This window comes from Aquarana catesbeiana, linkage group LG11 (genome assembly GCF_042186555.1).
Source record: "Aquarana catesbeiana isolate 2022-GZ linkage group LG11, ASM4218655v1, whole genome shotgun sequence".
NCBI classification, from domain to species: Eukaryota; Metazoa; Chordata; class Amphibia; order Anura; family Ranidae; genus Aquarana; species Aquarana catesbeiana.
The window spans coordinates 207199216-207213481 of NC_133334.1; the positions used below are offsets into that span (position 1 = coordinate 207199216).

Genomic DNA, 14266 nt, shown 5'->3' on the forward strand with positions numbered 1-14266 from the left:
CTCCCTCCCCAACAGTTAGCCGGAGCAGATGGTGTGGGGTTTCCAGCAGAAGGCGTGGCAACAGGGCAAAGTGCTGCTGGCCTCTACGCTCAACTAACAGAGGATGAATTTCCTGTAAAGGTGGAGGGGGCTCCAGTCCCCACCTGAATACCCCAGGGATGCTGGGCAATCGGCCCAAATCCCCAACAGCATGATGGAGTGAGCCCAGTCACCCTGTCTTCTCTCCAGCGGCTGAGAGAGTTCTCTGAGAGAGGCAGAGGTTGGCTGGGTGAGTAATGCTCTGTTTGGAACAATTTGTTTGGGGTACTGTGTGGATACCGGCATTAGAGGACTGGAACTACTGACTAACTTCGGAGTCAACCCGTCTGGGGTCTCCTCCTGTGTTAGTGAAAGGGGGGAAATGAGACAGACCTAGCCGGGACAGAGGTTTTTGGAGGGGACTGAATGCTAGCCTCTTGCCGACCGATTATGAGCCCTGGCATTTGGGGGAACGATGCTCTTTGTGAGCTGTATGCCTGGGGACCCTTGAGGTGGCGTTACTTTAGAGTCGGGTCCATATCCCCCCAAGAGACACAGACTCTGGGGACCCTGTATTTGCCATATTACAAATAGTGACTGATTCATACTGTTGGGACACATACTGTGAAGAGATGCTGATGTCAATTCCAGCCACCTGTCTCTGTCTATGCCTGCTGTAATGTAAATTAGTCTAGTATGACTTGTCACAGCTTCTAAAGAGTCTTTTCATTCAGTGTGCTAATTAACCCTGCAATTGTATTGAGATGTATGATAATGTGTATTGTATAGTCGGTGAGCTAGGAGACATGAAGTCTGTCCGAAAGGTCATGTCTCTGAGTCACCTAGTCTGGGTAAATGATTAGATAATTAGCTCATGTTAATTAGGTGTCTGCTTACAGGTTGTATTTTCATCCTGCTGTATATATTTGTGTGAGATCTCAAAATAGAGTCAGTTCTGTTTGAACCTCAAGACAGAGCCTCGTCTCGTACTTGGGGGAGAATTATTCGTATGAGTTTCTTGTTTGGCTGATCGGAGTGTTCGGTAGCTGCCTTTTGTGTTCAGAAATGGAATGTCTTAAACGACTTTAACCCCTTTCATACTTGGGGTGTCATTACACTAGTAAATAATTAACAGGGCCTTGGGGTCATGTAATCATAATAAGAAGATTTTGAGGGAGGGACTATACCAAAATCCAAAAGGGTTGAATACTAGCACAGTCCCAAAATATATTATTTTGAGTGCCTATCAACGTGGCATCTCCAACACAGCTTTAAAGCCGATGGATTGCGGTTGTGGAGAACCTCCAGAGTTTTATACCAAAAAAGGAAAACTTTGTAGGCAGTCTCTCTCTGTGCCATGCATCTCGAAACTTTAGAAATAGATTCCAATATTTTCCCCCACTGTGAGAGGGGTATAGTGCATTGAAGAATACAAGCCCATTTACACACGAGTGGCTAATGTCAGTAAGTTGGCCGGCTTCCTGGAGAATTTTAAAAATAGATTATATTGGGTGTAGTTGATAGGGGCCTTGAGAACATGAAAGTTTGAATTAAGTGGGTTTGTCTAAAATTAGAGAAGAAGACTTGGAAGAAAAAAATGTTTATTTTGAAGTTGGGGAAAAAAATGTTTTTGGAGATCTGGAATTCGCCTTGTCAGCAAAGAAATATAGTCTACAAGATGTAGGCTGTAACAACAACTTTTGGGTTTTACCACCCCTCAAATGCTAGCATGAATGAAGCCCTAAAGGTGTGTGTGTGTGTGTGTGTGTGTGTGTCCCATATATTAATATATGGGACACATACTGTGGAGAGATAGAATATATGAATATATTCTATCTCTCCACAGTATGTGTCCCATATATTAATATATGGGATATATATATATATATATATATATATATATATATATATATATATATATATATAAAATCTCTATCTATATCCAAATAAGTGTCAATTGATTTGTTTGCGTGAAAAATATGTTTTGTATACTAGTAATTTCGCTAATCATCGACTTTATAGTGGGACTGCAGTAGTGTGGTAGGCAATCTGACACTGAGGGGGAACTGACATAACCAGTGACATTAATACAGTGATAAGTGCTAAAAATATACACTGTCACTGTACTAATGACACTAGTACTAATGATGGTTGGGAAGGGGTTAACATCTAGGGTCAAGGGGCTAAATATGTGCCTAACAATGTTTTTAGTGTGTTTTCTGTGCAGTGTTTTACTAAGCAATGCTCTGCAGGGAGAGAAAAAAAATGGCACATCGCTGCTGTACGAAGAGAGCACTGTGTTGTTCACCTACACAGAGCACTCTTCTGTCATTCTCTCAGCAGGTCCCGGTCATAAATCATTTGTCGGGACCCGCCGATTGGCTTTTGCTGCAGCGAATGACTGTACAGTCTTCCGGGTCACCATGTGCGAGTGGACCTGGAAGAAAGCCGCAACGTACAGGAACGTGATTGTGCCTGTATAAGCCGATCTGTCACAGTAAATATCTTGCGGTGGGTCAGCAAGCGGTTAAACCACAGATATAAAAACCTGGTTGTGACCCTAAAGCAGGGGTAGGCAACCTCGGCCCTCCAGCTGAGGTAAAACTACAAGTCCCATGAGACATTGCAAGACCCTGACAATCACAGGCATGACTCCTAGAGGCAGAGGCATGATGGGATTTGTAGTTTCACCACAGCTGGAGGGCCAAGGTTGCCTACCCCTGCCCTAAAGGGTTTTCCTCTGCACTCCTATTTTACACTGAAGAAGATAAACATACATCAGGCTACGGTCTTGACTGTAGCACCCAGGTTTTAGTCTACATGACAAACTTTTTTCTTGAGGAGATATAGAAGCAGATTGAAGAAAATATATTTGTGATAAATAAATCTGGACTGTTATACAGTATTTACTTGCGGATATTTGTCATTTGGAGACAATTCATGGTATAAGGAGCCTTTAGACCCGGTTCACATTGCGGCAACTTCTTTAACAGAAGTCAGTGCAAGTCGTGCCGAAGTCACACCAAAAGTAGTGCAGGAACCTTTTTTAAGTCGCTCCTATTAGAACGATTTCATTGCACTTAATTAGGCGACTTGTCATGCGACTTGTGCTCTCAAAAGTCGGAAGCGCATGTCGCACCAGTGTGAACCAGGCCTTACTCACAGACCCAATACCTTATGTACAAGAACAATTAGGGGCACATGATAATAACCAGGTGCAGGTAGTTTCACTTTATTCTAAAAGTCTCTTGGCCAAGCTTTTGTTTTTAGCTTGCATGTGTATTGTTCATTCTACATGTAAATACATTTTTTTATAATTTTTGCACATGCTGTAGATCATGATCTCTGGTTTGTTGTTATGCTTGCGTCTATCTATTAAAGGTTCTTGCAGTAAAACCAAAGAAACTTAGACCCTTGGGGTATATCAACGTGCTTTTACTAAACAAAAATGCTTTACATATGAAACTATTACAATATTGGGATATATAAAACTTGCTAGCAAAACTATGGTCTGTATACTATAAGAATCTTATATAGAAACTTCACGATCTCCTTGGCAATGAGGACGCTTTGAGGATTGCAGTTAATTGGGCGAAAATGCATCTTCAGGTTCTGGCAGAGACCTTCCTTGGTGTTACCTCATTACAAAGTCCTAATAGAGTCTTGTGTTCTTGCCTTTTATTTGGAAAGTTTTAAGAAGCCAATCCCATTTGGGCATATCCTTTTCTGCCCCATTACACTGATGTCGTCATAAATAGCAAAAACTCAAGCTAGTTAATTATAGTTGACCAGAGTACCTGTATAAACAATGGTAGCAGAGAAGGTATCATCTTGTGTAAGCACTCCAGGACATCTGTTGGACAAATGTCCCACTTGCAGAAAAGCCTATGCAAACACACCAAATGTCTTCGTGTGAGGCTGGGATAGTCACAAATATATATATTACACATTATATACTCCATGTTTATTATATACATAATGTATTGCATCTGATGTGTTTTTTAAGTTTTTCTGAATGTATTACCTTTTTGAGTGAAAGAAATGTGTTTAAAGGCACCACTAAGTTTTCATCTCTATAGTTTAATATATGGATTCCTATCAGAGACTCCTCAAATTTCTATTTCAGTTGATGTTGTTTTTTTCAGGGGTACTTTGAGGATTTTAGCAAGTGGTTTTGCTTCTTCACTATCTGATCAGTCTTGACAAAGCTCAAAGCTTTAGTCCTGGTTCACACTAATGTGGTAAGGCGAACCACATGTGAAATCGCATTGCATTCCTGTTCAAATCACATGCGATTCTTTGCAGTGCGATTTGAGTCCATTCATTTGGTATGGCTCAAATTGCGCTGCACCTGCACGCACTGGAATAGGATCGCATGGGTGTTTATACTCATGCAATCCGATTCAGCCAATCACGCTGCATTTTGCTAACTATTTTGGAGATGTTGTTAACATTGAAACCCACAGTGGTTTGCATGAACGGAGTGCAATTGTGATGCGGTGCAAATCTTGAACCGCATCAGTGAGAACCGGAACTCGTTGTGTTAACCGCTTGCTGCCCGCCTATCGTCAAATAATGGAGGGACAGTGCGGCTCTCGTTCTAAGTGGACGTCATATGACAACGCCCAGAACGACCGCTCTCACGCACCCGCGGGGGCGTGCAGTGGGCCATCGTGTTGCTAGGACACGGCGTGACCTCGATCTCTGTAAAGAGCCAATCACGTGGCTCTTTAACCATGTGATCGACTGTGTCCAATCACAGCCAGTTACATGTAAACACAGAAGTGCTGGTGATCGGCTCTCATCGCCTCACACTGACAGAGTGTGTGGCAAGGAGAGCCAATCAGTGGCATCTCTGCGCAGGGAACACCCGGACATGTAATCAGGACACTTCTCATCAGTCCCCTGATTACAGTAAAGCCCCCCACCAATCAGTGCCCATCAATGACACCAATCAGTTCCCATTAATGATGCCTTTCAGTGCCCACTATCCGTGCCACCTATCAGTGCTGCATATTAGTGCCTCCTCATCAGCACCCATCAGTGAAGGAGAAAAATGACTTATTTACTGACAGAAACTAAGATTTATTTATTTTTATTTTTCACGCTTGTTTTTTTTTTTTTCTTTTTTTTGTAAAAAGTAAAAAAAACAGAACTGAATAAATACCACTAAAAGAAAGCTCTATTGGTGTGAAGAAAATGATAAATTAATTTTGGTACAGTGTTGCATGACCGTGCAATTGTCATTCAAAGTGTGACAGAGCTGAAAGCTGAAAATTGGCCTGGGCAGGAAGGGGTTGAAAGTGCCTTGTAGGCAAGTGGTTAAACTGTGGTGGAAAAAAGTAAATGGAGAGAGTTTTGCATTGTGTCTAGTAGAAGCGTCTGGAATAGTAATCTGTTTGAACAGAATAACAAATTGACAGGTTCACATTTCACAAGTTTGCTTTTTGCTTAAATTCCAAAACACAGATCATTGAGGATCTGTCTTAAAGTTTGCAAAAATGCCTTGCAGTTTATTTGCAAAAGTTAACCTGGAGAGAAATCTTCTCTTCTCCGTCAACAAAATTACAGCTTCACTTTTCATGACTTTACATAGTACATTAAAATGGCATGGGACCTTATAGTGCCAGGACATCTGGCAGTAGACACCAGAAAATTGCTGGTTTGAAGCTGTAGATTCAGGGTTTTGCACTGATACCAAAGCAGTGGGCCTGGTCGGAGAATCGTATGGTCTTTTTTTTTTTTTTTTTTAATCAAATTGCAAATCCAACAATCCATAATTTATAGCCTTTTTTTGGTGGTTCTAAAATCAATTTATTTTACTTTAATGCATTTTCTGCATTAAGGTATAAAACACCCCACTACTTGTCCTACCCACCCCAATTCTCAACACTTTCCTGACTCCTATTACCCTTCCGGCGCTGTCTTCGCTGCAGTACCTCTCCCCTTTCTTCCTGGTATCACAGGAGGCAATAAGAGCAGTGAGAGCCATAGGCTTGTTGAGAAAGCACCCAGAGGAGGGAGGAGCGGACAATCATGGAAGGAGACTGCCAAATGACTGCAATATCAGAGCAGGTACCGTAAGTATAACTCCTTTTAATATCACTCAATTGCAGAGAATGCATTAAAGTAAAGAAATAGACTTTAGAACCACTTTAATCATTTAGGGGTCTGTTGTCAGAATATAATGCCCACTCAACCCTCAACCTCTGCCTCCAGAGCATGGCCAATGAAGCTGGCTCAGCGGGTACAATGTTTGGAAATGGATCGTTCCAATAAATAATCACTGGAACTAGGTGGTGATGATACTAATGATCAAGTGAAACTAGTTATAGCTCATTGCAACCTTTCATCTTTAGTTTGGGAAAATTAAAAAAGAAATTTGGTTACTAAGGGGAACAGCTCCATGTTTTTCATTTTTACTGGCAGATTTAATAAATCGCTATTTTAAGTCATCTGTCCTTCTTGCTCTCTGGCTCTGTGTAGAATTTAGGGTGGCGAGGCGACACAGAAGTATAGTTTGAAAAATGAAAGCTAATAAAAAAAAACATGCTAACAAGAACATTGCCTTTTGTAAAATGGAAACCTATTCCCTATTACTTTACCATACTGAATGTGTTTCCTAGATAGCATTAGCAGATCACTGATTACGCTTTATATCTTGTGTTTCTCTTGGACTTTCTATCATTTTCTATTAATCTATTGCAAGCAGTAGTGCTTTTTAAACATAATAGCATGCTTATTTTGTCCTATATAGCTAATTCTCTATCTTTCCATTTTTCATTAGGAAGTGAAACTCGTTTCTCTCTCAAAGCAAAATGTAAAGGTACGTTGATTAATATGTTTACAGTGTAATAATGAAACATTATCCCTTGACAGGTGTTTTTATATATGGTTACTGTTTATATTCAATTTACTAGTGGAAGGGCTGCTAAATATATACATAGCTCCCAAATGTCCCTGATTTTGAGGGCCTGTCCCTGATTTGGAACAAAGTCCCTCTTTACTCCTTGTTTGTCCCTCATTTTGGTCTGAACTCTATAGTTATCTTTCAGAAAGTATTTAAAAAAACCTATCATCCAATTTCTAAATTGCTGCACTTGTAAATTTCAAAAGCCAGTATAAGGTGTAGTAGTGGTAAAAAAGGACTTTTTTAGTCGGGGTGGGTGTGTTTAACCAATCCATTTTTGTGTATTTCTCTTTTAGGGGGGTGTGGCGGGGGTGTCCTATGCCTACATACTTTTGGTAATAGGTGTCCTTTGTTCCCATCTCAAAAAGTTGGGAGGTGTGGTTTGGGTGTGATGTGTGTGTGTGTGTGTGTGTGTGTATGTATGTATATGTATTCACCCCCCCCCCCCCCCCCCCCTTGGCTTCTTACCTATTTAGTTACATTACAGCCTTTAGTTCAATGTTTTTTTTAATCTGAATTATATGTGATGGATAAGAACACAATAGTCTAAGTTGGTGAAGTAAAATTAGAAAAATATATACATAAAACTATTTTTCAGAAATTAAAAAAGTGATAATTGGCATGTGCGTATGTCTTCACCCCCTTTGTTATGAAGCCCATAAAAAGCTCTGGTGCAACCAATTGCCTTCAGAGGTCACATAATTAGTGAAATGATGTCCACCTTTGTGCAATCTAATGCCGCGTACACACGAGCGATTTTGCCGTTGGAATAAACTCTGAAGGTTTCTCCGATGGAATTCTGCTCAAGCTGTCTTGCATACACACGGTCACACCAAAGTCCGACCGTCAAGAACGCGGTGACGTACGACGGGACTAGAAAGACCGATCGCTTCCATCTCGTACTTGCTTCAGAGCATGCGTCCTTTTTGGTACGTTGGAACGGCATACAGATGAGCGTTTTTTCCGATTAGTAATTTGTTCCGTCGGAAAAATATAGAACATGTTCTCTATCTAAGTCCCTCTGAATTTTCGACGGAAAAAGTCCGATGGGGCATACATACGGTCGGAATATATGATGAGAAGCTACCATCAGGCTTTTTCTGATGGAAATTCCGCTCGTGTGTACGCGGCATTAGTATTACATGATCTGTCATTACATATACACACCTTTTTGAAAGGCCCCAGAGGCTGCAACACCTAAGCAAGAAGCACCACTAACCAAACACTGTCATGAAGACCAAGGAACTCTCCAAACAAGTAAGGGACAATGTTGTTGAGAAGTACAAGTGAGAGTTGGGTTATAAAAAAAAATATCCAAATCTTTGATGATCCCTAGGAGCACCATCAAATCTATCATAACCAAATGGAAAGAACATGGCACAACAGCAAACCTGCCAAGAGATGGCCGCACACCAAAACTCATGGACTGGGCAAGGAGGACATTAATCAGAGAGGCAGCACAGAGACCTAAGGTAACCCTGGAGGAGCTGCAGAGTTCCACAGCAGAGACTGGAGTATCTGTACATAGGATGACAATAAGCCGCACGCTCCATAGAGTTGGGCTTTATGGCAGAGTGGCCAGAAGAAAGCCATTACTTTCAACAAAAAACAAAATGGCACGTTTTGAGTTTGCAAAAAGGCATGTGGGAGACTCCCAAAATGTATGGAGGAAGGTGCTCTGGTCTGATGAGACTAAAATTGAACTTTTTGGCCATTAAAGAAAATGCTATGTCTGGCGCAAACCCAACACATCACCCAAAGAACACAATCCTCACAGTGAAACATGGTGGTGGCAGCATCATGCTGTTGGGATGTTTTTCAGCAGTCGGGACTGGGAAACTGGTCAGAGTTGAGGGAAAGATGGATGGTGCTAAATACAGGGATTTTCTTGAGAAAAACCTGTACCACTCTGTGTGTGATTTGAGGCTAGGACAGAGGTTCACCTTCCAGCAGGACAATACCCCAAACACACTGCTAAAGCAACACTTGAGTGGTTTAAGGGGAAGCATGTAAATGTGTTGGAATGGCATAGTCAAAGCCCAGACGTCAATGCAATATAAAATCTGTGGTCAGACTTAAAGATTGCTGTTCACAAGCGCAAACCATCCAACTGGCAAAAATCCCAGTGGTAAGATGTGGCAAACTCATAGAGACTTATCCAAAGCGACTTGGAGCTGTGATAGCCACAAAAGGTGGCTCTACAAAGTATTGACTTTGGGGGGGGGTGAATAGTTATGCACATAGACTTTTTCTGTTATTTTGTCCTAAAATAAAATCTTCAAAGTTGTGGGCATTAATTCCAGGCTGTGAGGCAACAAAACACGAAAAATGCCAATGGGGGGTGAATACTTTTGCAAGGCACCGTGTGTATGTATGTGTTTGTTTGTATATGTGTGTGTGTGTGTGTATATGTATGTGTGTATATATGTATGTGTATATATGTATGTGTGTGTGTATATATATATATATATATATATATATATATTTATTTATATTTACTTTTATATATAGTGTATGTGTAAATAAGTATATACATACATACATACATACATACATACATACATACATACATACATACATTTTTCTTTTCTTTATACATCAGTTTTATGGTTTATTCCATGTAATTCCATGTGCAAACTATTGTCGCGCATTTTAGTCATTAAGTCATCAGTAGGGTTAGAGACAGTGGTGAGGCTTTTTTCTTAAAGTACAGCTTGCTTATGTACCAATATGAATAACATACCTGCCTTCCAGAGATGAAAAAGCTTTTCCTGTGTTCTAGGGTAGGCCTCATCTCAAACTTTTAAAGCAAACTCCTCCATGACTTCCTGGTATCCATCCTGCAGGACTTCAGAGCAGTTAGTAAAGTGTGGACATTCCCTGTGTTCAAACTTAGCCCCTCCCCCAAAGCTCACCTGCTCCAGAAAACCCACATACCACTCCAGGAGGTAGCTCCTGCCCACCTCTACAGTATTCACCAAATGCTCCAGTGCGGATGTATTTTACTTAATGCTCCTGACTGAATGAAAAACCCACCCACCCCTATAAGGAAAGGGATGGTGACATCCAAAAAATGGTATTCCTTTATTGAAAAGACATGTACAAAGTTGACTCTGTAAAAACGGCCTACGCATTTCAGACGTTAGTCCTCAGGCATGGCCAACATCTAAAACATGTAGACTGTTTTTTCAGCTTTGTACATTTCTTTGAAATAAAGGAATACCATTTTTTGGTTGTCATCTTGAGTGCCGACTATCCTTTTCCTTACTCTGGTACGTTGTAGGTGTCAGCAGCCTTGAGGTCTGAGCACCGGGCGGACCTTTGCACATGAGTCAAGCAGAAATAATGCAAGCACAATTTTTAACACTGCGTCCCAACAAACCGCATGGTACTGTGACACCATGCGGTGTGGGAAAAGATGCAAATTTGATGTTTTTGTTGGGACCTTAAAAATAAAGCTTCATTTTAGTGTTAATGTAATAATTTATGATTGATTGTCCATTAATCAACCAATCGATTTGTTGCATGATCCTCATTTACACCCATGGGCATATTCCATCTAATACTGTGCAATCCCCTTCACTGACATACATATATACTCTTACCTCCTGTATTTGACCCAAAATTATTTTAGGTCAGAATGTGCTTTCGCCTTTAACCAGAGTTAGTATAGCCATGATTACTTTCCAGCGTAGGATCTTAATCCATATCCATCCTCGTGCCCCTTAAGGAATCTTGTTCTCCAAAGTTCAGAAAAAATAGACCATCATAGTGTATTACTGTTTCCCACCAATATTGAATTACACATTAAACTGCGCACATGCGTTGCACTACAGTATAAAGTCTGATTCCCCTACTTGTCGAATGGAAGGGGTAGTGTACTGCATGGAATGTTTGTGCGGCTTCCAATATGTTGGCCAAACTAAAAGCTCTAGCCAAGAGGGTACAGGAACATGTGTACAAAATTTCTATAGGTTTCAGGAAACACAATCTTTCAAAGCATTTTGCATTATATCACAATAAGGACACAGCAGGAATAACATTTTGGGGAATTGAAAAATGTAAAAAACATTGGAGGAGGAATAATAAAGTCAGCACCCTCAGCCAGAAGGAATCAAAATAGATGTATTGCCTACAAACTCTGGTACCTAAAGGGTTAAACATTGATTTTGATATTAATTGTTACGTTGAAGATTTTTAATGAATTGATTTTTAGGTTCCCAATGAGTTGTCTTATTTAGCTGAATTTTTGACCCATAGGTGGCACTTTTTTATTATTATTTTTGTTACTACTTGATCATATTTTTAAAAATATTTTTTACAATTTGCACATTTTAACCGCTTGCCGAAGGCCCTATAGCATATTTACTGCTATAGAGTGGCCGCACTGCTCAGGATCACATATGTGTACGTGATCCTGCACTTCCGGGTAGTGAGTGCGTGCCGCCGGCGGCTCACTCCCGCTGTAAATCTACACAGCAGGAGCTGATCAGCGGGTCCCACAGACCCGATGTCTGTCGGCATCTGCTGCTCCTTCTGTACACAGGCATGTACATGTATGTAAACAAGGCAGATTGACATTGTCAGTACAAAAGGCATGGATCCTGTGTTTTTGTAAAGCAGAAACACAGATCCATGCCTTACACCAGTAAAAGCACCTCCCACACTACACAGAATCACCAGCTAGGCACACATTTAACCTTTTGATCGCTACTGATGTTAACCCCTTCCCAGCCAGTGTCATTAGTACAGTGACAGTGCATATATTTAGCACTGATCACTGTATTAGTGTCACAGGTTCCCAAAAAAGTGTCAGGAGTCCAATTTGTCCACCGCAATATTGCAGTTCCCCCATAAGTTGCTGATCGCCACGATTACTACTGTCTTTCCCCGAAAGTAAGACATCCCCCGAAAATAAGACCTACTTCCAGTTTTGCCTCTCACTGTAATATAAGGCCTCCCCGATAATAAGGCCACACTGGAATATAAGGCCCCTGAAGCTACCGTAAAGCGTCCGACTCCTCTGGCCCGTAGAGGCAGGTGCCACCACACAGCTCACTGATTGGCCGCAGCGCAGCCGGAGCTGTTCAGGCAGTGCGAGGTCTCTTTAAATCAGAGAGCCCACACCGCCAGGACAAGCTGCCGCCTTCTGCCACCTGCTGCTCCCTCTGCCCTGACGGAGTCTGGCTGTCTCACAATTAGACAGTGAGTGAGTCGCTCGGGGTAGGAGTCGGGCACATTGTGTGGAATCTGGCCGGCACAGACACACAGGGGTGAATGAGGTGGGGGGGGGGGGGGGTGATGTCTGGTATGTACAGTGGGGATGGAAAGTATTCAGACCCCCTTAAATTTTTCATTCTTTGTTATATTGCAGCCATTTGCTAAAATCATTTAAGTTCATTTTTTTTCCTCATTAATGTACACACAGCACCCCATATTGACAGAAAAACACAGGATTGTTGACATTTTTGCAGATTTATTAAAAAAGAAAAAATGAAATATCACATGGTCCTAAGTATTCAGACCATTTGCTCAGTATTTAGTAGAAGCACCCTCTTGATCGAATACAGTCATGAGTCTTTTTGGGAAAGATGCAACAAGTTTTTCACACCTGGATTTGGGGATCCTCTTTTAGGTCTCTCCAGAGATGCTCAATTGGGTTCAGGGCTCTGGCTGGGCCATTCAAGAAAAGTAGCGGAGTTGTTGTGAAGCCACTCTTTCATTATTTTAGCTGTGTGCTTAGGGTCATTGTCCTGTTGAGAAGGTAAACCTTCGGCCCAGTCTGAGGTCCTGAGCACTCTGAAGAAGGTTTTCATCCAGGAAATCCCTGTACTTGGCCGCATTCATCTTTCCCTCGATTGCAACCAGTCGTCCTGTCCCTGCAGCTGAAAAACACCCCCACAGCATGATGCTGCCACCACCATGCTTCACTGTTGGGACTGTATTGGACAGGTGATGAGCAGTGCCTGGTTTCCTCCACACATACCGCTTAGAATTAAGGCCAAAAAGTTCTATCTTGGTTCTATCTTAAATTTTCCACATTTTGTCATGTTACAGCCAAAAATGTAAATGTGGCACATAATTGTAAAGTGGAAGGAAAATAATACATTTTTTTTTCCAAATTTTTTACAAATAAATATCTGAAAAGTGTGGTGTGCATTTGTATTCAGCCCCCTTTAATCTGATACCCCAAACTAAAATCTAGGGGAACCAATTGCCCCCAAAAGTGCCCTAATTAGTAAATAGAGTCCACCTGTGTGTAATTTAATCTCAGTATAAATACAGCTGTTGTGTGAAGCCCTCAGAGGTTTGTTAGAGAACCTTAGCGAACAAACAGCATCATGAAGGCCAAGGAACACACCAGACAGGTCAGGGATAAAGTTGTGGAGAAACTTAAAGCAGGGTTAGGTTATAAGAAAAAATATCCCAAGCGTTGAACATCTCACGGAGCACAGTTAAATCCATCATCTGAAAATTGAAAGAGTATGGCACAACTGCAAACCTACAAAGCCATGACCGTCTACTTAAACTGACAGGCCGGGCAAGGAGAGCATTAATTGGGGAAGCAGCCAAGAGGCCCATGGTAACTCTGGAGGAGCTGTGGAGAATCTGTCCACAGGACAACTATTAGTCATGCACAAATCTGGCCTTTATGGAATAGTGTCAAGAAGAAAGCCATTGTTGAACAAAGCCATAAGAAATACAGTTTGTGAGAAGCCATGTGGGGGACACAGCAAACATGTGGAAGAGGATGCTCTGGTCAGATGAGACTAAAATTTTACTTTATGGCCTAAAAGCAAAGCGCTATGTGTTGTGGAAAACTGCACATCACCCTGAACACACCATCCCCACCGTGAAACATGGTGGTAGCAGCATCATGCTGTGGGGAATGCTTTGCTTCAGCAGGGACAGGGAAGCTGGTCAGAGTTGATGGGAAGATGGATGGATCCAAATACAGGGCAATCTTAGAAGAAAACCTGTTAGAGTCTGCAAAAGATTTGAGACTGGGGCAGAGGTTCAACTTCCAGCAGGACAACGACCCTAAACATACAGCCAGAGCTACAATGGAATGGTTTAGATCAAAGCATATTTTTGTGTTAGAATAGCCCAGTCAAAGTCCAGACCTAAATCTATTAGAGAATCTGTGGCAAGACTTGAAAATTGCTGTTCAGACACTCTCCATCCAATCTGACAGAGCTTGAGCTATTTTGCAAAGAAGAATGGGGGAAAAAATGTCACTCTAGATGTGCAAAGGTGGTAGAGACGGGGCGCTGTAGGTATAAAGTGCACATATACCTACAGCATTTAGCCCAAATAAAGTGCACACATACCTACAGC

At 41.6% G+C, this 14266-nt stretch overlaps 1 protein-coding gene across 1 annotated transcript in view; it reads left to right on the forward strand.

The window, feature by feature from the left end:
* LOC141112394 (transmembrane protein 272-like) overlaps positions 1 to 14266 on the forward strand; it is a 169251-nt gene that overhangs the window by 55134 nt on the left and 99851 nt on the right. Inside the window, exon 3 of the mRNA XM_073605196.1 lies at positions 6806 to 6844. Within this exon, the coding sequence (XP_073461297.1) occupies positions 6806 to 6844 (39 nt within the window). The remainder of the gene's footprint in view (positions 1 to 6805; positions 6845 to 14266) is intronic.